Source organism: Antrostomus carolinensis, unplaced genomic scaffold (genome assembly GCF_000700745.2).
Source record: "Antrostomus carolinensis isolate BGI_N321 unplaced genomic scaffold, ASM70074v2 scaffold20131, whole genome shotgun sequence".
Lineage (NCBI taxonomy): Eukaryota > Metazoa > Chordata > Aves > Caprimulgiformes > Caprimulgidae > Antrostomus > Antrostomus carolinensis.
The window spans coordinates 125,279-150,776 of record NW_010292833.1 but is presented as its reverse complement, the minus strand read 5'-3'; the positions used below and the strand labels follow the sequence as shown (position 1 = coordinate 150,776).

Here is a 25,498-nt window from a genome sequence, read left to right as displayed (position 1 = left end):
TAACAGCTTTTTAACTCATTGGCCAATTTGAAGTCAAATTTAAGGATATGGATCTCAGAAATATGAAGTGTTTGGAAATTTTCTGAAAACTAGGAAACTGAGTAGAGGAGAAAGCCCTCTCCCTTTGATGCTGGGAAAGATTGCCTCACTGATTACATCAGAAATGCCAAGTGGAAGTGTAAATGTGTAAGAAACCAAGCCATTAATTTTGAGGTAGGTTTAAAGGTTTTCTTTTTTTCATTGTCACCTCCCCTTCCACTGTACTATCATGCTCTGCCAGAACAAATGTGCTGACTGTGGTACTGTGTGAGAAGCAGAGCCATGGCACTGCCTTAGTCTTCCTGCCCACTGACGTGGAAGGATCATTTTCACTCCCTACTCCTGGCAGCAAAGGTAGTAGCCAGTGCTGAGGTTTTAGGGATCTGCTTCATTCTCTTGCCTGATACAAGCTTTTCAACCCGAGTTCAGAAGAGCTCAACCCTATTAATATTATCACACACAAACCCCAGGTTTGTCAGTTTTCTCAAGTCAGGCAGGCTTTGAGGTTAAATCAGCACTCAGCAAAGAATTAAAACAGGAAGGATGAACCAAGAATTGCTAAATAAGTTTATCAGTGCGTGTGTTGGCTGGCAGCTTGACAAAGTGAAGCCAGGAGCTTAGACAGCCCTGTAAGTCAGGATGTAGGAGCTGTAATTGAGAAGTATCACAGAAGCAATTTGGAAAAGCATCTGTTCAAAGTTTGATTACTGTGAATCATCCCATTCTGCTGGCCTGCTCTGCTAGTCGCCTGAGCTGCTCTTACCGTGCCAAGAGAACAGCTTGACATGCATACAGCGCATAAAAATAAAATGCACTTTAAATATTAACATGTTTCAAAAGTATAGATTCATTCCCTTTCTGAGAGTAACAATTGCTTAGTCATTCTTTGAAAAGATGGAAAGAGTTTAATTGAGAGCTGTGGAAGAATGCCATTCATCAGCAGCGCAGGTGTTCGGTCATCTCTGCAACCCTCCTGTTCAGCAGACCACTCCGAAACTCTCCAGACACTGAAACATTGTTCATGATAATGTTGTTGAATGATTGCAGGACTGGTCCTTGCTCATGAACCCACCCCCAACCAACACCGTGCAGGCTGAAAGAGGCATGGCTCAGTAAAGCTCTTGAAACTGTTAAAAGTGCCTTTTAATTTATTTGAATAGTTTCATGAGTTTCTTAGTGTTTGCAATTACCAGAAAGAACGACTGGAACTGAATGCCGGACCCTGACTGTTTAGCTCTTAAAGCAGATGCTGTTTGGTACAGAAACTCCCAATATTTTTTCTGATTTATTGCCAAGTCTGACCTTGTCTCTTCATTCTGGAAGGGAGATACTGAGGAATTTGAAGGCTCCAGTATCCCTGCTGCTGAATTCCGTGTTCCTCTGTTTAGCAGTCTCATTAAAAGCTCTGATTTGATCTTTCTCTCCGTTCCCCTTCATTCTCTCTGAACTCAGGCTCTCTGTTGAAGCTCAGATGAGTTGCGGAGACAAACCGACAAATTCAAAACTGAAAGTCACAGAACTCACCTGAAAATGCAAGATGAAAATTGCCTCAAAGCTGGTTTTGAAACCCTAAACGGTTTGCAAAGCTGCAGCTATTGCAGACAATGCCAGGGTTGTTTTTCAATTTCTTGGAAGTTTATAACCTTCAGCTGGGACCCCATCCTGAGAACAGGATGGGTGTTAGTGGAGTAACGTAGGCATGTGGCAGAGCGTTCAGCACGGGACATGGTAGCCCTCCAGCACTTTCCTTTCTAGTGGCATAGTTGTTGGGGGATTTTTCCTTCTTTTTTTTTTTATTTTTTTTTTCCTTTGATGAGTTAGTTATTTCCTGAAAGATGCAGCTTAGGGGACACTGAAGCAATTCTTGACTGCAGGCTTGTTCCACCAAACTTCACAGGTCAAAATTAAAATACTGAAATATTGAAATAATTTTGATTTTTAATAACATCTGAGAAGGTAAAGGATGAGATTCATGAAGGCTGTTTGGAGAAGGAACACGTGTTCTTCTCTTGTCAAGCAATGCAGCAGGTGAGAGATACAGACTCATTTCTATCCTGTGTCTCTCTGCTTCAGCCATTGAAGTAAAAGGTGGTTATTCACACAGCTCCACAAATGCTGAATCCAGTGCTGAGTCCTCCTGTTGCCTTGGCAGGTTGCCTGCCTTTTGCATATTATCATGCCAATATTTGCATGCAAGAGAGAAGGGAAGATCCTGCTTAATTCTACAAAAGGTTGTAGAAAGGACCAGCAGGTTCATCTCTGCAGTGCAGGCTACATCCAGTTAACAAAATAAAGCCAAGAGAAGACATTCAAATCCAAATGCTTTTGAGCCACAGGCAGGGGTGACTTTCAAGGGCCAAAATCCAAATCCTAATTTACAATTTGGTGTCAGGGTTCGGGTTGGCGATGATTTTTTTGAGTTCACAGTCACATGTTTCTGTAGTCTTTCCACAAAAGCATCAGATCTCTCTTGACTTCTGCTGTATCTGATTCCTTTTGGTGTAAGATACGCTCAAACAACCTTGTCCCATGCGCCTGTCTCTTTTTCTTTCAATAGTTTGTATCCCACTGATTTCCACTGCTTGTTTCTATACCACTTCTAACAGCTCTCCTTTCCTTATACGATGTGCCATTTTTTTGCCCATGCTAAGGTGCAGGCCTCCTTAGAATACTTCAGTGTCCTCATCAGGCCTTGTTGCAGTCCAGCTTCTACCTTTCCCCAACTGAACCCCTGATGCCAGAAACATATGGCCCAGGGCTGTAGATCCATTTTTCTCCAGCAGTAAGTAAACACAGAAGTTCTCAGAGAGCTCATCTTCCCTTCTGATCTTATCTCCTGCCCTCCTTGACCCCTGCCCCTCACAGAATTGACTCCCTGCTGCTCCTGAGATCAAAGTCATGTTTGCTGAAGACTTTTGGAAAACCCATATTATCTCCTTTTATTTTTGTCTCCATTGCCTTTCAATCCCTAATCTCTTCCCATCTGTCTTTTCCCCCTTATTCACTAAATTTGAATTATGCCAGGCTTCCCTATCCTTCCCAGCACTATGTGTTGACACATCCAGTCAATCAGTCCCTCCCCAACTGGAGTACTTCTCTCAGATCCACCTAGCTAGCTCTTCCCCTGCCTTTCCTCTGAACAGGAGTCCAGCTGTTGTAATATATCTCACTTGGGGTAATTAAGCCCATGTATTTCTGTGTGTGTGCATGAGCACGGAGACTTTCAGCACTGTGTAATGATGTCTATAAACAGATGGTGAGTTAGCTGCCAGGGTTTGGGAATCTACACTCAGGAATGGTGGTTTGATTTGGACTAAACATCCAAAACTTCACATTTAACTAGAGACACAGGAATGTAGAAAGGAACTGTGTTTTTTGCCTGTTTGAGATCTGCATTCGGCAGCAGCCTGGCTCCTGTCGCTGGGGAGTGTGAGGGAGAAGCTCTCTGGAATGTGACTGTTAGCATATCAAAGTAGAGTAAACATGTAGATGATACCCTGCTTCCTCTGCTCCAGTTAATTAAGCCACTCCTCATGTCATGTTAGATGGAGAGGATTTATTAATGTGCTGTCATCTAGGGAAGCAATGGTTTGCTGAAAGGGAGGAACCATGTTAATGGCATAGAGGATGTCACGCTGAACAAAGAGCAGATGTCAAATAAACAGTATTTCTTTTTATCTCCTTCTTTGCTGGAGTCTTAGATCCCAGTGCTTTATTGTAAAAGCTTAGAAAATTAGGGCTGGAAAGAACTTGAGGTGGTCTTTTAATGCATTCCCTTGCTCCAAGGCAAGATCAGTGATAGCCAGGTCACTCCTGATGGATATCTGCTCTATGGGACTAACCAGTATACTTGTTTCCAGCTTTCCCTGAATTACTGTGAATGCCACAGGTATGGTCAGTGTGGTGAATATTTAATGCTTGTCATCATAAATTCTTGTTGAATGGCATTGGAAAGGAATGTGGTTTTCAGAGATGCCCATGCCAAACCTCTGGAGGTTTCCAAAAGTTGTCTGCTCTCTGCTGGCATAATGCAGTGTTAATAGCCTGTCTGGCTTGTTTTTGTAGGCCTTGGTTAAAGCCTCTTCTAGGCCAAAAAGGTGTTAGAATATCTGTCAGCTTTCTTTATCTCAATGCATTCGGTATCTGAAGTGACTTTTTGCTAGCTTGGGTGAGGACAATTATCCCTAAACTCATGAGTTTTCGATCTCTAGGGCTTTTCAACTGCCTGGGCAGCCCCTTGTCTACTGGGAGAGGCTCTTCTTAAATCAGTGGATTTAGCACAGTGTAAATCCAGCGCAAGCAGCTCCAGAGTAAGACTCTGGACATCTGTGTGTGGGCAAGTTACTAAAGGAGCACATAAATGATTCATCCATTAAACTTGGAAAACCACAGGAGGGTTCCCAAGAAACATGAAAGCCCTGCAGAAAGACAAAACTAAAGCTGAGAGTTGGCCATGCTGGGGAAGGGATTCCACATGTCTCATTAACTGCTGTCCTGCAGGGTAATTAAACAAAGAGCAAGAGAAGATAGCTAAAGCGCTCCTCTAAGCTCTAATGATTTGCAGAATCTCGCCGCCTTTGCAGGTTTACAGACATGAAGAGGTCTAGCCTCAAAAGGGCTTTTTATCAGAAAGTTATAGAGTAGGTCAACTTGCATAGACAAACCCTGGTTAGATGTCAGCTAATCTGTTTGAAAATGGGGGCAGCACATTCCTGCGCAGAGTTCAGCGTGGGCTGAAAGAGTCAACTGAGAAGTTCTGTTGAGCTTTAGTGGTGCCATGGCCAAGATTTGGATATCTGCAGGAATTGCAGTCATTTCACAAAGACTAAGGCACGTGGTTGAATCTGACTCTCACGATTACAGTCCTGGTCTTGTGAAATGTTATCCAAGGCCAGTTGTTAGGCTCTTGGGCACCATAGCAGTATTTCAGTACCAAATATCTTTTAAGTATTCCCAGTAGTCGAAAAAGTATCCCCTAGAAAAGATATTGTGTATTTCATTCATTTGTGCTATTAGGACCTTGTGTTTTGAGGAGTATTTTCCATTATCAGCTCTAGAAACATCACAGCTAGTCTTGTGGATATCAGGGAGAGATTTTATTTGTTAGTCTTTCAGCGTGTGTGTAATGAAAATCAAAAGATTCAGAAAGGAACTGCACTTTATGTTTCAACTATTTATTTTTCTTGCTGGGCTTTTGGGATTCTGACAGCAGTTGTGTATACTGGAAGTGACAGTGTTTGCAGAGTTACAAGGAAGAAGAGATTTTATTGGGCACTACAGGACAACAGTCAAGTCCTGTAGGGGAGGTGTCCAGCCACAGAGTACACTGAGTTCTGGGAAAACGTGCCGCATCTCTGCAGGTCATGCTGGTTTGGAGACAAGGAACGGAGTTTTATAGAGGTCATGTTGAAATTTGGGATAAAGGAGATTCTCCAAAGTAAGACAAGGACTCTCTGATGATGGGCACTTTTGCAACAAGTTGGTGAGGTACAGGAAGTTGGGAGTCTGATGTGTATTCTCAGACGTAGTGGTGACTTCTTGTGTGATCTTACCAGTTATTTGTGTTAGAAGATTGTGTCTTACCTCACTTTTCTGTAAAGTTGGTGTAGTACTTGCCAGTTTCCCAGTGAGGAGGGGAGGAATATATTTGGGTACTTGGATACCAGTTTGAGAACTGTGTATGAAAACAAATGTGTGTGGTAGAGTCGGAGGAACCTCACATGCCCTTAGCTAGAGGTTTCTTGGGATTCCAAAGAATCCAGATCATCATCTGCCTGCCTGCAGAAATGGCATGGACTTACCAATGCTCCAAAAAATTAGTGCTGAAAACTCCTTCCTCCACTACTTTCCTCCATCAGTTAAAAGAAGGGGAGTTGTATTCACAATACACCTGCCTGGATGATAGTCCAGCTTAAATTCTGCAGAATTACAAACTCCTTTTGAGGACTTTTACACTGTTTTCTTTTTACTTGTTATCTGAGAGCCTACCAAGCCCTGCATAGAGTTGTATTTGGACCACTCCTATGTTGCCTTGTTTCCTCGCTATGGTTCCACCACTTCCCACCCTGGAGGGAATTTAAGCCCTCAGCAGGGAGTGGATATTCTGCTGCTCAACATGGTCAAGTGGATTGAACTAATTTCTTCCCTGGACTTGTTTTTGTCTCTTATATGGCACCAAGAGAATGAGACAGACAGGAGGTCACGTTCTCTGTCCTTCGATTAAGTACAAACAGAGGAAAAATGACCTCCCTGTTGTCAGTGTAGGTTTTTTTCTCAGGCACATAGAGTTTGAGCTTATTTCATGTTTCACATTCCCTTTAAGAGTAAAGACATAATTATTGGGAGGTCTATTTGAAATAGGCTGTGGCTGACTTCTTGCAATGCCTGGGAGCCCATTCCATGGGGGTTTTCCATGGCATCAGAAACTCTTCCTGTGTAAATACTTGAGTTTAAAATATTGTGACTTGCACTGGGTACAGCATTTGATGTGATTGTTAACTAGTTTTCATACCTGAGTGTAGCTGTCTCCCATGCATTGGATGGTTGTACTATAATTCCTGTACTTGTGATTCATAATGAGTGTATTGTTTCCAGTGTGGTTTTCATTAAATACAGTGACAATGAAAATTATTGCTAAGGAAAACAGTTTCCATACATTAATATTAAGCTCTAATGGAAACCATGTTGTTACTGCAAGATTAACAGAAATTGGCATCTAGATGACTATCCAGCATTAAGCCAAATTAATCTGTGCCACTAAAATTGCATGTCTGGCTCTGAATTAGCACATTCTCATAAAATGAAGGAGCAGCTCACCCTGCTAGCTTCTTCTGGGTAATCCCTGTAAACCCAGTTTGGAACTGGAGGCTCAGGAGGGCAGCGATGGTAACTGCCTCAGCCTCCCTGTGTTGTACAGGCAGGAGAGGGTCCTTCCATGGATCCTGTTCTTTTTTCACCTGGATACCACTGACTTCTTGGGACCTCTGTTTATTCAGCTGTAGAGCAGGGATTGTGTTATTACCTATCTTGGAGGCAGCTGAGTTGACTACTTCTATAATGTTTTTTAAATTTTGGAACCTTTCATATGTAGGCTTTATAGAAAGGAAAAGGATTTTTCATTTTTAAGTATCATTAGGACTGAAAGATCCCCTTGGTGACTGACTTGGTGTGTAAATACAGGCAGGGCATCTCTGTCAAACATATCACTGCGACTGAACGGAAAGGCAGAGCATGAATCACTTCTAGAGTTTCCTGATTTTACTTATGTAGGATGTTAAGAGAGGCTACAGGAGCATAATTGATGGCAATGTGTGAGCTGCACAAATTGAAAATCATGGGAGGATGAGAAAAACATCAGCTCAGCACCAAACTCGTAATGGTGAGGAATGGGAGGTTTGCTCTGTGCATGTGGATATGCAGTGAGTCTCCATCTGTGCCAAGCAGACTTCAGGACTTCAAGTTTGGCTCCCTTCCCAACAGCAAATACATGGAGAAGAGGAAAGCTAGCCAAGTTTTAATCAAGTAAAAATTCTGTATCCAGAGGTGGCTGGCAAAAGAAGAGATTAAAGTATTAGGAGTGCAATGAAAACAAGACATTAGAGAGTTGAAAGCTGGAGTACCTGGATAAACCGCTTGCTGAGTGGATATTCCACAGCCATCAGAAGGAAGCCCTGGGTGTTTTTGAATAGGAAAAAATGTGAACCCACGCACCAGAACCTGTCTTCTTCCAGCTTTGGCTATCCCTGTGGCAAGTATGTAATATCCTAATGCCTTGCTGAGCTGGTAGGATAAATGTAATCATTCCCCTTAGAGATATTGCTAGCAGAGGGCTCATTAGCTGGCAGAAAGGCCAACAGCTGCAGACTGTTTATCTATGACAACTTTTTGGATAAATCTGAGCTTACACAGTTGCCTGTGTCCTAAGGTTTGCTGTGGAAGTGTAGATAGCTTTGCATGTTCAAACCCAAGCACAGAAGTTATGGACTGTAATTATGCAATTTCTCATGAGAGAAAGGAAAAAACCCTCACACTTGGTCATAGTAAAAATAGTAATTGGCTTTCCTTTCCCTCTACCACTGATGGTCCTGCTTGACCTTTTTTGATATTAAAAATAGGTTTGTGTGAATTGCTGGCAGTTAGTAGTATATCTGGAAAGATAAGGACTTTTTGTCCCTGAAGAAAGCCACTGTCTGTGTATTTACATGAGCACAGGTTAAGTGTTTGTTATTTTTTTTTATTGAAAAAAACCCAGCCAACAAAAACAAACACAAAACCAACCCCCAAAACCCCAACAGTTCAGCTTTCTTCACTATTTTTCATTTTCACACACCTGTCTCCCAGACAGGGCCAGAAGCAAAATTACCAAGTAAGAGAAGTTCCTCTTATGTTATTCTCAGCCTGGTAGAACCACAGCATGTCAAGTTCTTCACAAACATGTCTGAATTCATGAAGTTTCTCTTCCAGTTCTGCAGACTTAAAAGGCTCAGATAAAAATCTGGAATTTTAAGAGGCCAACAACAGTTTCCATTCATCCCAATGAAGAAAATAAGTCATATTAATGCAGCTACCAAGGCATTGTACTACTGTTATTTTTGTTTAAAGGTGTATTTTTCTCTACCTGTCAATTATATGCATCATTGTATTGGGTTACAAAAAAGTTGCATTTATCTTAATGGTTAAGATATATTTACTAAAGAACTGCATTATGTTTGCAGGTAAATAGTGTATTTTCTATTTATGTAAAATACATTAGTCCAAAAGAAAACTATAGTCTTAGGAAATAGTTTGAAAGAAAATATATATTCCAAAAAACATTTTTGAGGCAAGCCTTTTCAGGCTTAAAATGTTATAACAATTTGTTATAACTGGCTTGCTGTTCCAGAATGACTCTTATTAATAAGCACTCAGCAGATCATGAGCTGGACTTTTTACTGAGTTCATTTCATGTACTGCAAAGTTTTCTGCTGTCTGCTCTTCCAGGATTATGAGTTTCTCTGCTCAGTCCACTTTTGTTCCTGTATTGTCTGATCCCTGGGCTCCACTGCAACAGAAGTCTTTAATAATGGTAATAAAACTAACTTTAGGTGTCTGCATATTCAAATTGGTCACTCCAAATAGTATGAAATGGCCACACAGGATTCACATTAAGCATTGAAAATAACTAATAAAAATAAGGTGACTAAGAGTCTGTAACTGAGCCACGGTCACTTTTTAAGTCACTGATGAATGTACGAGTCCTTAATTGTTAGTTTTCCACATTTTAATAATGAGGCTTTTAGCACAGTGCAGTGTTATTGCCAGTTTCAGTGGAGATTAGAACCACTAAACAAAGGCTTCAGAAGAACTATCATTTGAGGTAATGTATCTGACATTTTAATTGATATTTAACCTCTTTAAATATATTGACAGAACTCTCTTTTGCTACACCACAACTCCCAAACGTGGAAATATTGTCCCCTTCCATCTCCAAGTGACAGCAAACATTGACTCAGCCTCCTTTGATGACATTTATCAGAAGGAAATTAGCATGAGTCATTTCAAGCTAGACTGGCTTGCCTGACTGACTGCTGAGCTCAAGATGCAATACTGTTTTGTTGCTTCTCAGTTCAAACCTCATGTGGCAGATAAAACTGAGATATAGTTGGCACTGGTTAAATGGAAGATAAAGGCAGAATAATCAGGTTTAGTAGTAGGAATAAAACACTTTTAGTAAGAATCCTGGTCATTGCTGTTAGCTGTACCTAAAACTGCTGAAAGGTAACCAAAATATCCCTGTAGGAATAAAACACTTTTAGTAAGAATCCTGCTCTGGTCATTGCTGATAGTTGTACCTAAAACTGCTGAAACGTAACCAAAATATCCCCCCCTAGTCAGTAAAAGTGTATTTCAGCTGAGTTGGATCAATTTATTACAGAACTATGTCTGCTTCATCCCCAAAAGGCAGAAGGATCTCCAGGAGCAGCTTTTGAGTCGATGGTAGTTGTGCCACAGGGTCATAGCCCACCGTTGTGGGAAGAGCCTGGGCTGGGCAAGCTCCTGAGTGAAGGCAAACTCAGCAGCCCTCGCTCGTTTTCCTCTCTCCCAGCTGGGGATCAGGATTACCAGCAGACAACACAGTACGCTCCAGTGGAGAGGCAGCTACGGAGTGGATTAGCAATTTGGCATGAAGCATCCTTGCTCACAAGCACCCTGCTTCGTGTGTGCACGCTGGGAGAGGGTTTAAGAACTCAAAAATGCACAAAGGCACAAATCTAAAAAAGCAGAGGCTTGACTGAGTCACCTAATTGTTCCTTTTAATCTCTAGCTTCTGTGACTCAAATATTCAATTTTTCCTTCCCTTTAACCGAAATCTGGCAGTTCCTCTTTATCTCAGACCTTCTGCTATTGGATTTATAATAAACTAACATTTTCCCAGACAGTATTTTCCTTCTGCCAAAAGTATTCCCAGAAATTGCTGATCCCAAGTAAGGCTGGAAGCAAAAGACTGTTATCAGTGAGGGTATTATTATTTGTAAGTCACCGTAAGGGTGCACAGTAGCAGATATAAATCAAGAGAAATATCTACTTCCCTTTCAGAAACCAACTAGGAATGTTTCATGATTTTTAAAAGAAACAGAAGGCTTGTTCATAGCCCAAGACACTACAGACACCTACAGCTGAGATTCTGTTCTGGGATCTGTTCCTTAGGCCATCGGGTGCGTGGACTGAGGTTGCAATCTCTTTCTCAAAGTAGCATATTACTTCCTGAACAATTTCTTGACATCCTTAGGACTATTCTGTGAGTAAAAAGCAAGTCAAAGTTAAGAGTACTGAAATCCAGCCTTCTATGGTCATTGATTGAAAAAGATTGAATCTTGATTTCATTTTTTGCATGTGGTATGAATCTGGCCTTCCACAGTCAGCACTTTTAAAGTAAGCAAATGTTAGTGTCTGATTTCTGCCTTGTCTCTCTGCTGCTAGTGCTGAATTAAAGGCTATTGCCCATCCCTTCATTCCATCCAGAATCCCCCTGGCAACAAATCCCCAGATCCATATTGTTGTCAAAACTCATAAAAACAGAAGTGGGCTTCTTCCACGTCTAAAGTTTTACACCATTTGCACCCTAATAAACATAACTTTGTCAACTCTGAAAGCAGGAGGGGGAAAAAAAGATCATGTCTCCATTGCATGGTTGTGGTCTGTTCATTGAAGGCAGCTAGATCCCAACTACCCCTCTGTGAGAACAGTGTTACGGCGAGGAAATAAATTTCTTGTTTTCTGTTAAATACAAGCAAATGTATCTGCTATGAAAAAAAAGAAAATGAAAGGCATTTGTGGAAGGTCTTTGCACTTCCCCTTCTTCCAGCATGGTAGAAGGATGTGTGAAGTGGCAGGATGAGCTTGGCATTTCGGTTGCTGCATGCTGTCTGGAGATGTTGGTTTGTGTGCACATTGAGCTGTTGGTGTGGCTTTCGAAAGGTGCTTGCTTAGCAGTGGAGAGGACTCGTGTAAATAAAGACATCCTTAGGCTCTGTCTTTAACCTTTGTGCACAACTCCCAATGGCTTAACTGTGGTTTCTAGGTGGTAGATGAAACAAAATCTCATCAGCAAATTGTCCTGTGCACGGCCTGTGATGCCATCACAATGTTTCCAAGTACGGTGGCACTTTCTGCAGGGGACAGTCTGGATGTGGGAAGGGCATATGAGGATTAGTGCTTTTCCATAGCAGGAGTTTCATGCTGTAAATTCTGAATTCCTTTTTGACTTTAGCCTACAAACATCTGTGGTGCCCACACAAACAGGCCTAGAGAGTACTGTGCAACTGTCCATGGGATCAAATCCTGAATTCCACTAAGTCATAGAAGACTTCTGCCACCGACATTGGCTTTGTGACTCACCATCAGGAGTTTGCCAGCTTTTATGACTACTACTCTTGCTTTCTTTAAGTATGAAAATAAGGGAAAATGTAAGATCTTTTCAGAGCATCTTTGCTTTTATTGGTTTTTATTCCTTCTCCCTAAGTTTATTCTGAAAATGGGGAGAAAATGTAAGTGTTTGTTAAGGCTACTTCACTGCATCTTCTAACACTGTGGTAGAGGGCATTAATAGACAAGCTCAGATGAATTTTTGAGACAGTGCAATATATTTTCCAATGAAAGCAGTGAATGTGAGTGTGTTTTAACTTGTTTCCTGTCTGACAAAGTTCTAGACTGATTTTTCAGTAGGATGATGAACAAAATACTCAAATGATCTTTGTGTGCAAACTGCTCTAATACTTTTCATACTGGGTGCACTTTTTATCATTTTCATTGAGTTACTGCTGTATATTTTGGGTGAATGAGCTGTTTCACTGATTCTGATGGGAACATTCTCTGGTTTTCTGTTGCAGGAATTGCTTACTTGGGAGGAGTCTGCAGTGCCAAGAGAAAGTGTGTTCTTGCTGAAGACAACGGTCTCAATCTGGCATTTACAATTGCACATGAACTTGGGCACAAGTAAGAACTTGTCCTTCTGTTTCTTTCTTTACTGATGCTGCTATAGCATACTTTTATTTAAGTGAAATTACTAGTGTGGCATGTTTGTTATGATTTTGTAAATCTATCAGATTGATAAATAATTTTTAAGAGACTTATGTAAATATTCAGTTCAGCACATACAAAACTTTCTATTTGATCCTCCCCTACTTTCCACTCTATGTTTTGATTTTGAGTAGCACAAAGAGGCCTCATTCTCTTAAATGATTGATGGTAGTAGAGACAAAATCTGCTTTTGTTTATGCTGTAGCATAGGTCCACAAAAACAACATCAACTTCAAAATCTTTGAACTTGCTGGATTTTCTCTGAAGTTCAGGTGTCTCTATCAAGGATTTTAATAATTAAATACTTAGGTAATGGTTTCATCTCTGCATGTAAAATAATCTACTGTGGCTGAAATTGTAAACCATCAGTATTTTGGAAATGCCCTTAAGCAGTATTATTTGATCAACAGAAAGAAATCATAGAACTTTATTTATCAGCTCAATCACAGCTAACTAACACACTTTGAACACTGACTGGAAAAAACAGCAAAGAACATGATAGTTACTAGCCAGACAGAAATTTGCAGAATGAGATTACTGGGTACTTTCTGCAGGTGACTTTGAAGACTTTTAAAGCTGCCTGTAAATATCCCATGGACAGAAGAAAACAAAATTGACTGGAAGAGTCACCTGCATCGTCTTGGTGCAGTTAATGAGTTACCCCAAAGGTCAGCATCCACCTTCACTGCTTTCCAGGCTAAGTGTAATGTGCACTTACTCATAATACTTACAAGCTTTTTTCCCTTTCCATTGACATCACTCTGGTTGCACTCTGGTGTCACCATTAGTCTGTGTAAGGTGTGGAATTAGACCAAGAACAAATTTATACAGGGGCAAGGGCTGTACCTATGGGATTTTCAAGTCTTCCTTCCTTCAGCCTCTCTGGATGGAAGGTGGGAAATCCCACCGTTGTTCCTTTAGTAAGAAGTTGTGCTTAAATTTTGTCTGCACCCTTTTGGACTCATGCTGTTTATGTGTCTGCTGTATCTTCCTTTCAAGTATTTGACAGCTAAGTCAGAGCCAATGTATCATGTTCAGATTCTGGCCAGTCTCATTCCATGACAAATAATTATTTTATGGCAATGTATTTCAAGGTTGCATGGAGGATATTTAGGTTACTACCAAAAATGACAAGATGAAAATGAATCTCCTGTTCACCCTCCAGTGACACCAAAGGTAACTGAGCCAAACCGAGGGTGGTTTCAGCAGAAATGAAGGACATTTGGTTTTGGTTTTACTTAAATTGTATGCCAAGATGTTAAATTGAGCCTAAACTTAATAACAAATTAACCTGTGGGTAATGTTAAGGGAAATTCAGCACTCATCTTTGGATGGGCCAAGAGCAGGAGGGAAAAATACTTGAGCTGCAGAAAATCCAGCTGTGTAAAAGACTTGAGACTGGTCTGCCCTGGTGTTTGCCAAGTTTCCCAGCAGAGCTGTCAAGCTTCCTTCTAATAATGCCTTGCAAAAAATCCACAACCTAAATAGGGGATGTAATGCTTTTGGATACATCTCTCCATCTGTGCAAGAAATAGCAAACTCCATTTTCTTTTCTGAGTGCAATTTTGGTGGTAAGACCACAGTGTCCCTTCTCTGCTGGTTTTCTTTCTTTGCCTCTGTCTTGGAAAACTATTTCAAGAGGTGGGTATGAGGTGTCTAAAGGGGTTGACAGAGAGCAGCTTGGGTTCAGTACCGTGGAGGATTTGGACAGTGAGGGTGCTATTGTGCAAAGAATCTTCTGTTTCAGGAGAGTCATAGATCCAATTGTTGGGAGAGATGGAGGGCTTAAATGAAGATTGCAGGTGAAGAAGGACAAATGACAAAGGAGATTGAATTTTCTAACAGATCTGCCTCATCAGCCCCTTACCTGAGAGAGAAGAGATTAGAACATGCTTAGGCAAGAGAGACTGGGAAGAGTACTTGATTACTGGAGGGGCTTGGAGGGTCTGTAAGAGCCAGTCTAGGGACCCTGAGGTGTCTGGGGAATGTAGGGCTCAGAAGGCTCATGAGCCAGGAAGGCTCCAACTGAAACAGCCATCTGGGTTAGGTAAGAGAAGCTGCTGGCAGGATTCTGGTGCCACAGGTGTTTTGGGGACACATCCAGGTTAGCCTTTTTCACAGTGAGTCACAATTCTCTGTCACACATTGGAGCAAGCCCTCCATTCCTTATGCCCCTTCTTGCCTTGCTTAAACCCAGCCATAAGCATACATAATCAAACCCTGATGTACCAAATCAAAACAGAGGAGAAAAAATGCCATCTGTCTCTCATCACTCAACCTGAGCATCAAAATCATCCCTCTATGCTGTCATCCACCACTGGCCTTGTTATTTATCTCAAAGTCTGGTCAATTTACTGCTGCCTTTCTGGCACTGAATTCAACAGGAGTCTTTTCATTGACCTTACTAGGTCTCCTTATTTGTCTGATTTCAAAAAGCAACAGGATGATCTGAGCAGTCCTTTTTCAGCCCATCTTGTACAAATAGAAGAACTGCTTGCACACTTTACCTACAAACTTAGAGTTTTTAAGTGACTGGGAAATGTAAGAAAACCCATTGCAGAGATGAAGACAAAGCTGACATGAGCTTCAGGTTTAAAAATGAAAACCAAAGAAAACTAGGTGCAAGTTTCTTAATTTAAAAAAAAAAAATCCAATCAAAACTTACATCCATATTGGCAAAAACATAAATTTTGGAGAGCCATAACTGTGAGCTTTGTTGAAGGTGGATTTCCTTATGAGTGTAGAAAAGCTGAGATTTATTACTTCTTGCCCTAAGACTAACAAATGTCTGTGGAGATCACAAGCCCAGTTTGGCATTCACAGATAGTTTCTGATGTAGACTTTGGAAAAAGTGAATGGATTACTAATTGATGTGTCAGATTCTTAATTTGCCACTAATGTCATTTGGACTTACTGCAAAAAACACTATTACGGACAGCTGCACTGTGAAAACATGGAGACATCATTAAATAAGTCCATTAGGGGGATGCTTCTAGGTCCTGTAAAAGTTCATCTTCAGGTTTAACCTGTAGAGTTGTTGTTGCTTGATGATGGGGTGAATGATATAATTTTTATCTGTTGTAATTGTATCCTAAAATCTGGAGCAATAATTTTGATCCATGGGCAAAAAGGGAACATCCATTTGTATTTAGATACATTTTTTCCTACAAAAGGGTCTAGGAGAAGTATTTTGCTGTTACAAAAAGGTAACAGGCAGGGAAGAGACCACTGAATGTGTGTGGAGGCTGCAAATCATAAACTTCTTGCCATATAAGACAGGACCCTCAGCATGTCTTGTTCCTTCATTCAGCATGATCAGAGTGGATGACTTTTAAAATAACACACTTGAATTAAACATAGTTAGTTGGTTTTTATCCAGGGATTGCTGGGTGGAGTGCTGTGGTCTGACCTACACAAAAGGGAAGACACAGAGATCACAGTGGTCTCTGAAGTCTTAAAAAGTTTAAGTCCAAGGTCTTCATATTATAAACAGCTTAATATGCTGAACATTTCCTTGCTCTCATCTTTCCTCAGACTAACAGGGCTAGTCCAAGAGCTTGAAAGTGCCAATGGGATCTTGAATGGTGCTTCCCTCCTCCTCCATGAACTGCACCACTGTGAAGTTGAGCTGAGATTCATACACCAAAGACCACCCTGAACAACTGTGACTTTTAGAAAAATAGTGCCACTTCCCCCTCCCCTGATTCTCCTTTTGCCTACAGCAGTGACATTGTTACCATTTTCAAGTCATTCTCCAAAGAAATAAGGTTTTTTTGAACAAAAGCTGGGATTCATCTTTATATCCGTTATCCCCTAAATGAAGCGGGTGGGCTGTAGCCAGTGGTTTTTCAGGACAACAATGCCAGCTTTGTTGCCATTCCTGTTTCTTTCAACAGCCTCAGCTTTCCTGTTGTGGGATGGGGGGCAGGCTTGGGTGGGGAGAGAAGATTCCCATTCATGAGCTAGCGGAACCTGGCACTGCCTAGATGGTGAGAGAATAGCCGGAGGTGGTATGGCTGGGAGCCACGCCGTGTCAGATGCCCTTAAGAAAGTGAATCAAAATCAACTGACAATAAGCAAGATGCAGTTCGTTGCCAACAGTCTGAAACCGCATGGCCTCAAACTTGAAGCTGAAACAGATGAGGACAAAAATGAGTCCAAAGGTAAAAAGCCTACAGTGAACAAACCAAGCAGTTCTGGATTTGGAATCAGCCAGGAGGAGGGTTTAGAACTGGCAGGTTTCTGTCCAGTGTGATGATTTGCTTTAGATGTTAAGCACTGATAGATGTAGCTTGGTTAAAATTACCTTAGGGTGCTTAATTATTTGCTGCCTAATTAATTATGGCCTTTGTGGTGTGTCTCAAGCAAAAGTGGTGTTGCAGGTAAGGGAAAAGCACTGTCTGAATGTTCACTTTGTGGCCTGATATTTATGGTAATAGACTTGTGAATAAACTTACCTCCCTGATCTGTCTAGTGCAGCACCCAGCAGAGAGATTTTGTCATTCACATAGTTGTAAGGCAGAATGTGAAAATATTGCAGGCTGAAGGGGAATGTGTCTTGAGCAGATCCAAAAGGTGCAGAATAATGCCCTGTGACAACTTACACTGGCAAAGCCAGGTCACTGTGGTGCAGGCTTACAAGCCTTAATTCCTAAAAACCAAACAGGAAATTAACAGTCCCCCTTCTCCCTCACCCTGCAATTTATAAAGATTCAGTCATGATGCATTTTAAAAATGAAAAGTTTCACGTAGAAGCTGAGGACCACCAGAGTAAATGGGATGCTGATCTGAGCAGTCAGGTAGTGCTGCAGAGCACACGCTGTCCTGGTGTAAAACTGTTTCTTTCTCTCAAGCAATCTGTTCTGTGCTTCCAGTCAGCGCAGCGCCGGCAGCCAGGGAGCCAGCCAACCAAATCATGGTAGTGGTGCATGGGGAGTGGTTCTGAAAATGATCTAAACCTTGAGAGACCTTTGCTACAAATTCTCTCATTTTTTTCCTGGGATTATAACATTTAGGTGCAAGATGTGGGAGTGGAGGAGCTGTTTTGAAAGAAAAAAAAAACCCCAAGCAAAACAGAACCCTCTGTCCCTTTTAGAGCAGCTCACCATAGTTTGGCCTTGAACACACGACTCTAACGACCGAGTGTAGTTTATATCCTGGCTAACTTTAAACATTAACTCTATTTTTCAGACAAGCTCCCATCTGGGCTTCTTTTTCTGCACTTTGTTGCTCTTTTGACCATCTTCATTGTAATGATGGCAAATGCAATTATTTCTTCATAGCATTTGTAAAGAGTTGGTTTTTAGAAGTATGAGCAAAACAACCAGTAGGATTGTGGAGTGTTACAGTGCTGACAGCGAGATCAGTCACAGAAAAAAAGGCAGACCTTGCAACTGCTGTTTGAAGTGTAGCAGAGACATGAGTTAGTCCCACATTTATCAGACAGGTTCTGCCTGACCTGAATTTCTGTGCAATGTTTTTCTTCACTGCTGTTGCAAATGTACACCAATTAATTACCAGGAAGCAATCTATCCCTAGATTATTTCTTACCTCCCAAAAGGCATTTAAAACATTACTGAAGTTGCAGAATCAAACATGTAGAAGAAGCACCAAAGTCTGAGTTTCAGGGTTATCAGGGCAACTTCAGTTTTAACTCTACACCTTGTGTCCTGCAAATGAAGCCAGACTTCGATGCCTAGAGTAGTATTTCAGCGTGTAGTTACAGACTCTAGCTTAACACATGCCTACAGGCATTTTATTCACTTATTCATTCATAGCATGAATGCTCTACCAGAGAGAGACCTTGCAGAGAGGTGCCTGTCTCATGGGCCTATCGAGGATGTGGTGGCTGAGGGATGCAGCCTGTGGCTGACAGGATTGTCCTGTGACTGGATATACCTCTCTAATGGCACTGTGGGCATCTTGGATGTAGATTCTGTCTTGTGGTGGAGAGCTGTGGTGCAGTTCCCTCTGTGCCTTTATAAAACCCTGTGTGGCTGTCCTGACCATGCTGCAAAAGACAATGTGTTGGAACTCACAAATATACATTTATAGCAGATGAAAATCAAGGTCAGTTGGATCCCAAGGAGGACTAGAGCCAGAGGCAATCCCATGCAAGCTTTATTCTAGCAAGCTCAGGTACTAGTCACTGCGTTGCTACACCAAGACTTCCTGAGTAGCTGAGTAGTTTGATTAAGGCAGTTACTGTCCCAGCTATACTCTACTCATGCCAGCACTCTCCATTTTAAATCTCACAGGAGTATATCGTTGTTTCAGTATATTGCAGTCGCAGGATTCCTGGGAGTGACTGACTCTGTGTAGACATATCCTCAGGCTGGCCAAAAATGCTGGCAACAGTCCGTACCCACCCTGGAGTTGCTAATTTTATTTTCTGCCATTTGTGTTGTAATTCTGTTGTGGAATGTCTCTCTCTGTTCCCAGGCTCCCTTTTCTTGTTCCCCCTCCTCCCAGGTTTCATTCCTCTTCTGCAGATAATTGCAAGCACATTTTCAAAGTTCAGTTGCCCTTCTCTGTACAATTCCAAAAGGACATCATGGAACACTGCCCATTTCATCATATATGTTTGTACATCAGAATTGGTATGATCTAGTCAAAGTGATTATTTAATAATGTCTTCTGGTTTTGAGAGAGAACTAGGTATAGCCTAAAATTTCAAGAGATGCTTCTTCCACTTTTGGTAACGCCCTGAGGGGTCTGCTTTAGACAAAAAACCAGAAAAAAGTGTTTAAGTAGCTTGATGTTAGTAGCTTGATCATAGCTTTCTGAAAACTGTGTCCTAAGTTAGTCAGAATGAAGCAGAGATCAAAGACAGATATAGATCTAGATATATGTAAATTTAAAAAAAAAAATCAGTGGAGACTTCTGAGGAAGAGGTAGTGATGGAGCACCACTAAACAGAAGGTGTGTTTGCCCAACATAATACAGTTCGTGATGCCCGAGTAAGTTAATTTGAATCCCAGAAGTAGAATCCCTGTTGTATTAACCTTGTCTGGGCAAGTTGTTTTTGCAAGGACAGTAGGATATCACATAGAGAAAAGTCACATAAAGAAAATCGCATCCAGAAATCACATAGAGAAAAAGAAGATTGAGAAGGAGAAATGGAGAGGTTTGAGTAGTCTCATGTGCCAGACTCTGGGTAATAGGCCTTAGGTTTTTTTAGTTTTATGTAAAACTGCAAGATATTTACAGGTGTGAGTACTGAATCTGCTAATCCTAGCATGGTGGTGGAGTACCTTCCCTCTACCATGTGTTATTTTTTCTCACCCTTGTATCTTCCAAGTTTGATATTTATTTACAGTATTGGAGCGTAACCATGTTGGAACTGGGCATGGGACTGTCCATCTCCCATTGCTTTCTGGACTCCTGTGGCAAGCATTAGTGTGGTTCTGGAAAAGTGTTTCCATAGTTTTACTCTGTGCTTTGTGAAGGATGTCTGTGTAATCCCCGGTGATGCAACATTCTCTTGCAGTCCCTCTAATTTCTTTGGTTTTGAGAATCTTGTACAACTTTACATAATAAAACTGCATCAACCAGGCAAACGACAGTCATTTAGAAGCTCCCAGACAACACAATCTTCATTTAATCAATAGCTTTGTGGTTTGCCAGCTCTGTCTGTCTTTCTGAAGGCTTATTCTGCTGAGTAAGCCAAGGCCATGTTAAATAGCTGGACCGTAATGATTTGGCAAATCTTGCATACGCTTCCTGCTACAAGGGTTCTGGTTTCATACTTCATTGGCTTTGCTGGCAACAGCCTTGTGCACCCAGTGACCCAAAACATAGGGACAGTACAAGTCCCCATTGTGCAACCTCTACAGTACACACCAACACAGGAAATATTAGGTTTGCAAGTGCCATTTACCAAATAATCATTTGTTTTTATACAAGGGCAGCAATCTAGCTGAAATATTTACTTTTCCACTAGCAGTTGGGTTCCAATAGCCTGTAACCCATGCTGTCTGCCTGGCCTGCTGAGTTCAACAGGTTCCAGGTGAAAATAACTGCAGAGCTGGGGAAGGTGATAAATCCCAGACTGTCACTTGGAAAAGCCTTCGGTAGTAACTCAGCAGCAGCAGCAGCAATGCCAGTGGAAATGATGTTGCCTCTAAAAATGTGGTTCCCTTTACTGTTATGTCAGTGGAAGATTGCGCTGCAGTGGAACAAGGTTGGCTGCCTCTTGACCAACAATGTGTTGGGGAATAATATTCAGCAAAAAGAGGTGACTAGACAAACGGAATAAACAGTCCTTCTTTGTTCTCACTGACCCCTTTCCATTTGCACAATCCTCCCTACATCAGGGAGGGCCATCAAGATGCTGGGCCTCTTTCCATTGCTGAATCCAACCCAGCACGGAGTTTTGTGATCTATGTCTTTACTTGAACCCCAGATTCCAAAAAAAAGAGAGAAGAATAATTCACTGTTTTCTCAGTTTTCTGCTTTTGTTCTTGTTTAGGTAAAACAAATCAAAACAAAAGGAATCTGATCATAGTGGTTTGTTCTCACTTGCTTGAAAAGTTTCCTTCCTGCTGGGCCCTAATTAGCTTAGGGTGTTGAGCCTTAAAAATGGGTAATTTTCACTATATCTTTTTTTTCTCTGCTCCAGAGTGCACGGAGACACTCATTTTGTGTGCCAGATCTTAGCCACATGTGGGACAGTTTGACCTTTCAGACATTTCTGATGTCCACTCTCTGGTAGCAGACTCACCTGTCAGTGAGAACCCAAAGCCTGTCTGTCCCTTCCTACCACGCTGGTGTTCGCTGGCAGCGCTCTGGAAATAGCTAATGAAGTGGTAGGTTTCTAATCTGGTGTTTTAAATCTTCATTTTAATTATTCACATTAAAACTAGGCAGGATAAAGAAATGCTCCCTAGAAACAATTTGTTTCTTAGTTGAGGTAGTCTTTATACTTAGGAAAAGTATCATTCCATCAAAGGAAAAGCACAGCTTCCTTTCTTCCTCTTGAAAACACAACCACAAGCACCTTTCAATGGGTAAATTCTTTCCTGTCTGGTGCTTCCTTTATCTCAAGTAAAGCTGCTTGCTCTGTAACATGGGATAGATTTAGCCCAAGAGGGCAGAACTCTTCCCTGGTAGCTGTCATGAGCCACTGTGGACATCGGTGGTTGATTTTTGTTAAAAATCCAGATTCCCTGGGTTTAGTAGCTTTAAAGTTATGTCACAAACTAGGTTTTCCTACAGGAGCATTATAATAATGACTTTGTCTTCTGCTTTTCTGCTTGTGTGCAAACATCCTCTCCATTGGCTGTATTTTTTTTTACCCCTTTCTCCGTTGTTTCACTCTGTTATTGACACCTTTGCAGTACTAGTCCAGATAGGATCCTGTGGCCTCTCTCCATTAAAATTTAAAAAAGAAACCTGTTTAGAAGAATGTATTCATGTTTTCTTTGTATACCTTAAGTACTATCGTACACACTTGCAGCTCATTCTGAATTTTTTATGGTGCTTGTAGAAGTAACCTTACCAGGATTGCCAAATGCGTTACTGCAGGCAGCACCTCGGAGTGTGAGGAAGAGAATCACATGAGAATAACTCCTACACGGTCTCCAGAAAGCTGTCATCAGTTAAATGACATGCATGCTTCACCTCTTATCAGCTAAAGACCTTCTAAAGAGCTATCTCCTTATGAAGATAACAGACTTTTTTTGTTTCTCTGTAATTTGTCTTCACGTTAACATGTTTAAGCCAAAGTTATTCAGAGTATCTCTTTTCAAGTTGCTTTTTTCTTTCTTCATGTGGCTTTCTAAGACAATATGAAAGCAAACTTGGCTTCATTAGCCTTGAGGTTTGTAGGCAACCAGGCACGCCCACTACCCAAAGAATTCCACTTCAGTATTGGTCTGAATATATCATTTCCAAATTGCTTTGATACCAAGCCATAATTTGCAACATTCCTGTTTGCTATCAAGTCTCTCCCTGCTGATCAAATGAGTGAGACAAAGTGAAATAGCATCCTGAGCTTTCAAAATAATTTCTGAACAGACAAGACCAGGTAGTTCTGGGATTATGAATTATTTTCCCAGCTGCACCATTATGAAAAATCCCAAGAGTTTAGGGAGCTGGTGTATAGGAGGAGAATTACTGGAAGCAAAGTTCCCATTAGGATGGGGAGCACTTCTGAGTGATGGGAGTGACTGTGACAAGGATACCACTGAAAATGCCATGTCCTCATAGTAGACATCTTCAGCTGAACTATTGCACATTGAACCATTGATAGATCATAACTGCAACTAATAGAATTGGCTCGTGCATTTCCTGTGCAACTCTTTTTCTAGACAGTTGGGTTTTGGTTTTGTTTTGGTTTTCCTTCTTACAAGCAAAAGAGAGCACTCCGTTTGTTACTGTCTGCCACAGTCACCTCTCATTTTGGTGAATCAGTGTAATAGGGTCACATGGAATGGGTTTTTTTTCTTGCACTGAATCTTCAAGTCCACAGTGATTGGCAACGTAGACCAAGAAAGAAGAATAAAAAGAAAGAGGCTAAAAAAGATTTATTTCTGTGAAAAGGACTTTTGCTGCTTTGGGAACCATAAAGCATGTGTCCACTGGCTTGTCTGGGGACCTCACAAGTCTTGATGCTGGTAGAATTATATATATTACAGTTACTTCACACCTTTGTCTTTTGATGTTGGCCATCTCCTCATTCCCACCTCCGGGAATGGAGAATTCATCTCCTGGTGTGAGGAAGGCAGCCAGCATTCCTGACTCCTACAGTACATTTCCCAGGCTGCCCGCCTCCCCCAGCCCTCGGCAGTGGGTGGCTTCCTGATGGAGTAGAGTGTGGGACATCTGTGGTTACTTGTGTTGCACATCTTTGGCAAATATGCTCCGCCGTCTCTCGATTCTCCTTGCGTTTTCCTTTCAGGGTGTCTCGGTGTTGCATCTCTTTGTTCAGGTTTGGCCCTCAGTCGTTAATGTAGTTGACTGGAGGCTTTCACTGGTTTCACAGGAGTTTTAGAAAAGTTCACTCAAGTGATTTCATGCAAGAGCTTCCCCTTAGGTTGCTAACACTTTGAGCGACAGACCCGTCAGCCCTTCTTACTGAGCTTTTGTCTTTCTTTCCTAGTGGGTGGGAAATCCCACCCAGCTATCCCGGGGTTTTGTCTTTTTTCCACCCTACAATTTATATTCCCTTTTCATCTTCTGAGGAAATGCATGTCACATTTTCTGAGGTCTTGTTCTCACCCACTTCAGGCGGTGCTGAAAGCAAACAGCTTGTTACCCTTCAGCCTGTTACTTCTGCGATGTACCAGGGTGCTTTCTGCATTCAAGGAGCTACAGATGGAGCACAGCAGCCTCTGCTCACCAGAAAAGATAAATGAGCAGAGTCTTTCTCTGCCCACCACTGTCTCATTCATCGTCACTGTGCTCCTTCTGCAACAATTCCCTGCTTTCTGAAACCAGACTGACGAAAGTGAGAGAGCATTTTCTATGTCCAGTAAGTGGGTTAAATCTTGTGGAGGGTAAAGAAACAGCTCAATGCATATATTTTCATGAGGACATTATGCTTTGGCCTTTGGATAACTTTATTCTTGCTCTAGGGTGATCATGACCAGTAGCCAGCGTTCCTTCACTGGTAGCTTGAGAGAAGTGATTCCCAGTAAAGTCACTGGCACATGTTTTACGAGTGTTTTTTGATATATCTGTGTTCATCCCTTCAACAGGAATTGGACAGTTAAAGCAATCCTTGACTCTTCCTGATGCTGTTGTGTCAGGAACCTGTTGCCTCTGTGTGTTGTTGGCATGTATCAAAGCATGTGAAAGGGTTTAGAAATGCTGAGCATCTGGGTGGATGACTGCTGAGGAGATGCGGTAGCACTCGAGGAATGTGAAGTGACCAGGAATCTATATGCTGTGTGATGTTAAGGCCCATAAGGCCAAAAAGAGAAAGGCTGGGATGGAAGCCATTGTGAGCTCTCATGAAAATAAAAGACAGTGAAATTGTTGCTATAAGCCTAAGTGTGCTCAGCTCCTGATCTATTGGGAGGGTGTGAGGGCGGAGAAGGAGCACATTGAGTTCTGGGCATGTGATTGGATTCATTGCATGAGCCTTTCCCATGCCTCTGTTGCCTTTGTGGGTTCAGGTGAGTCCCTTCTGTGTCAGGATGACCAGACTCAACCACTATGGCCATTTTTGAGTCCTTATGCAGTCGAGGAGTGGGGCTGTTACAGCCATTACACACTCACCCCTGATAACTGGGAGTTGTGCCTTACTTTGCATCTTTAAAAGTCTTCCTTCAAAGAGAGAGGATTCTGAAGAGGACGGGACCCTGCTTGTGCTGAGAGAGTTGGTACTGAATGGTTTGCACTATGCTGTGTAATCACAGTCCTTTCTGAGTCTGAATGCTTACTGCCAGAGCTGCTCTGGTTGACAGTGCTCATGTTTAGAGATTTGTATTAGATACTATGTGGGACTTGGAAAGGAGTAAGCATTAAGGTCAAGAAGAAGAAGAAGAAGGATGTTTTCTTGAGGTAATGCTGCCTCTTCAGTGTGGGGTTTCCACCGAGTTTATTTGTGAGTATATTGATCAACTTTAGCTTTTTCTAGGACTTTGTGTTCGGTGCAGCACTCCTTTTTCTTCCATGTGCTGTGCTACCCTCTGCATTCTGAGAACCTGCAGATTCTTACCAGATGCACTGTGAAGCTTTTCCAGGAAAAGGTTGCTATGCTGGGACCACATCCTACAAATCAGATGCAGCGGAAGGAGGCCATTGCAATGGTAAATGTTCAGTTGCATTGCAGCTGGATTCCTGCATCTTACCAAAAATCTTGGAATGCATCAGGCACTGCCTGCTCTGCTGTCAATCAGCCAGTCTGCAAAAGAGACAAAGATTCTCAAGTGAGAATCACACGAGCAAATGTCCA

General features: G+C 41.7%; 1 protein-coding gene across 1 annotated transcript in view; it reads left to right on the top strand.

Moving 5' to 3' along the window:
- The window catches only part of ADAMTS17 (ADAM metallopeptidase with thrombospondin type 1 motif 17), a gene marked incomplete at its 5' end in the record, with an annotated part of 183,263 nt that overhangs the window by 54,509 nt on the left and 103,256 nt on the right, over positions 1–25,498 (top strand). Inside the window, one exon of the mRNA XM_010177095.2 lies at positions 12,408–12,513. Within this exon, the coding sequence (XP_010175397.2) occupies positions 12,408–12,513 (106 nt within the window). The remainder of the gene's footprint in view (positions 1–12,407; positions 12,514–25,498) is intronic.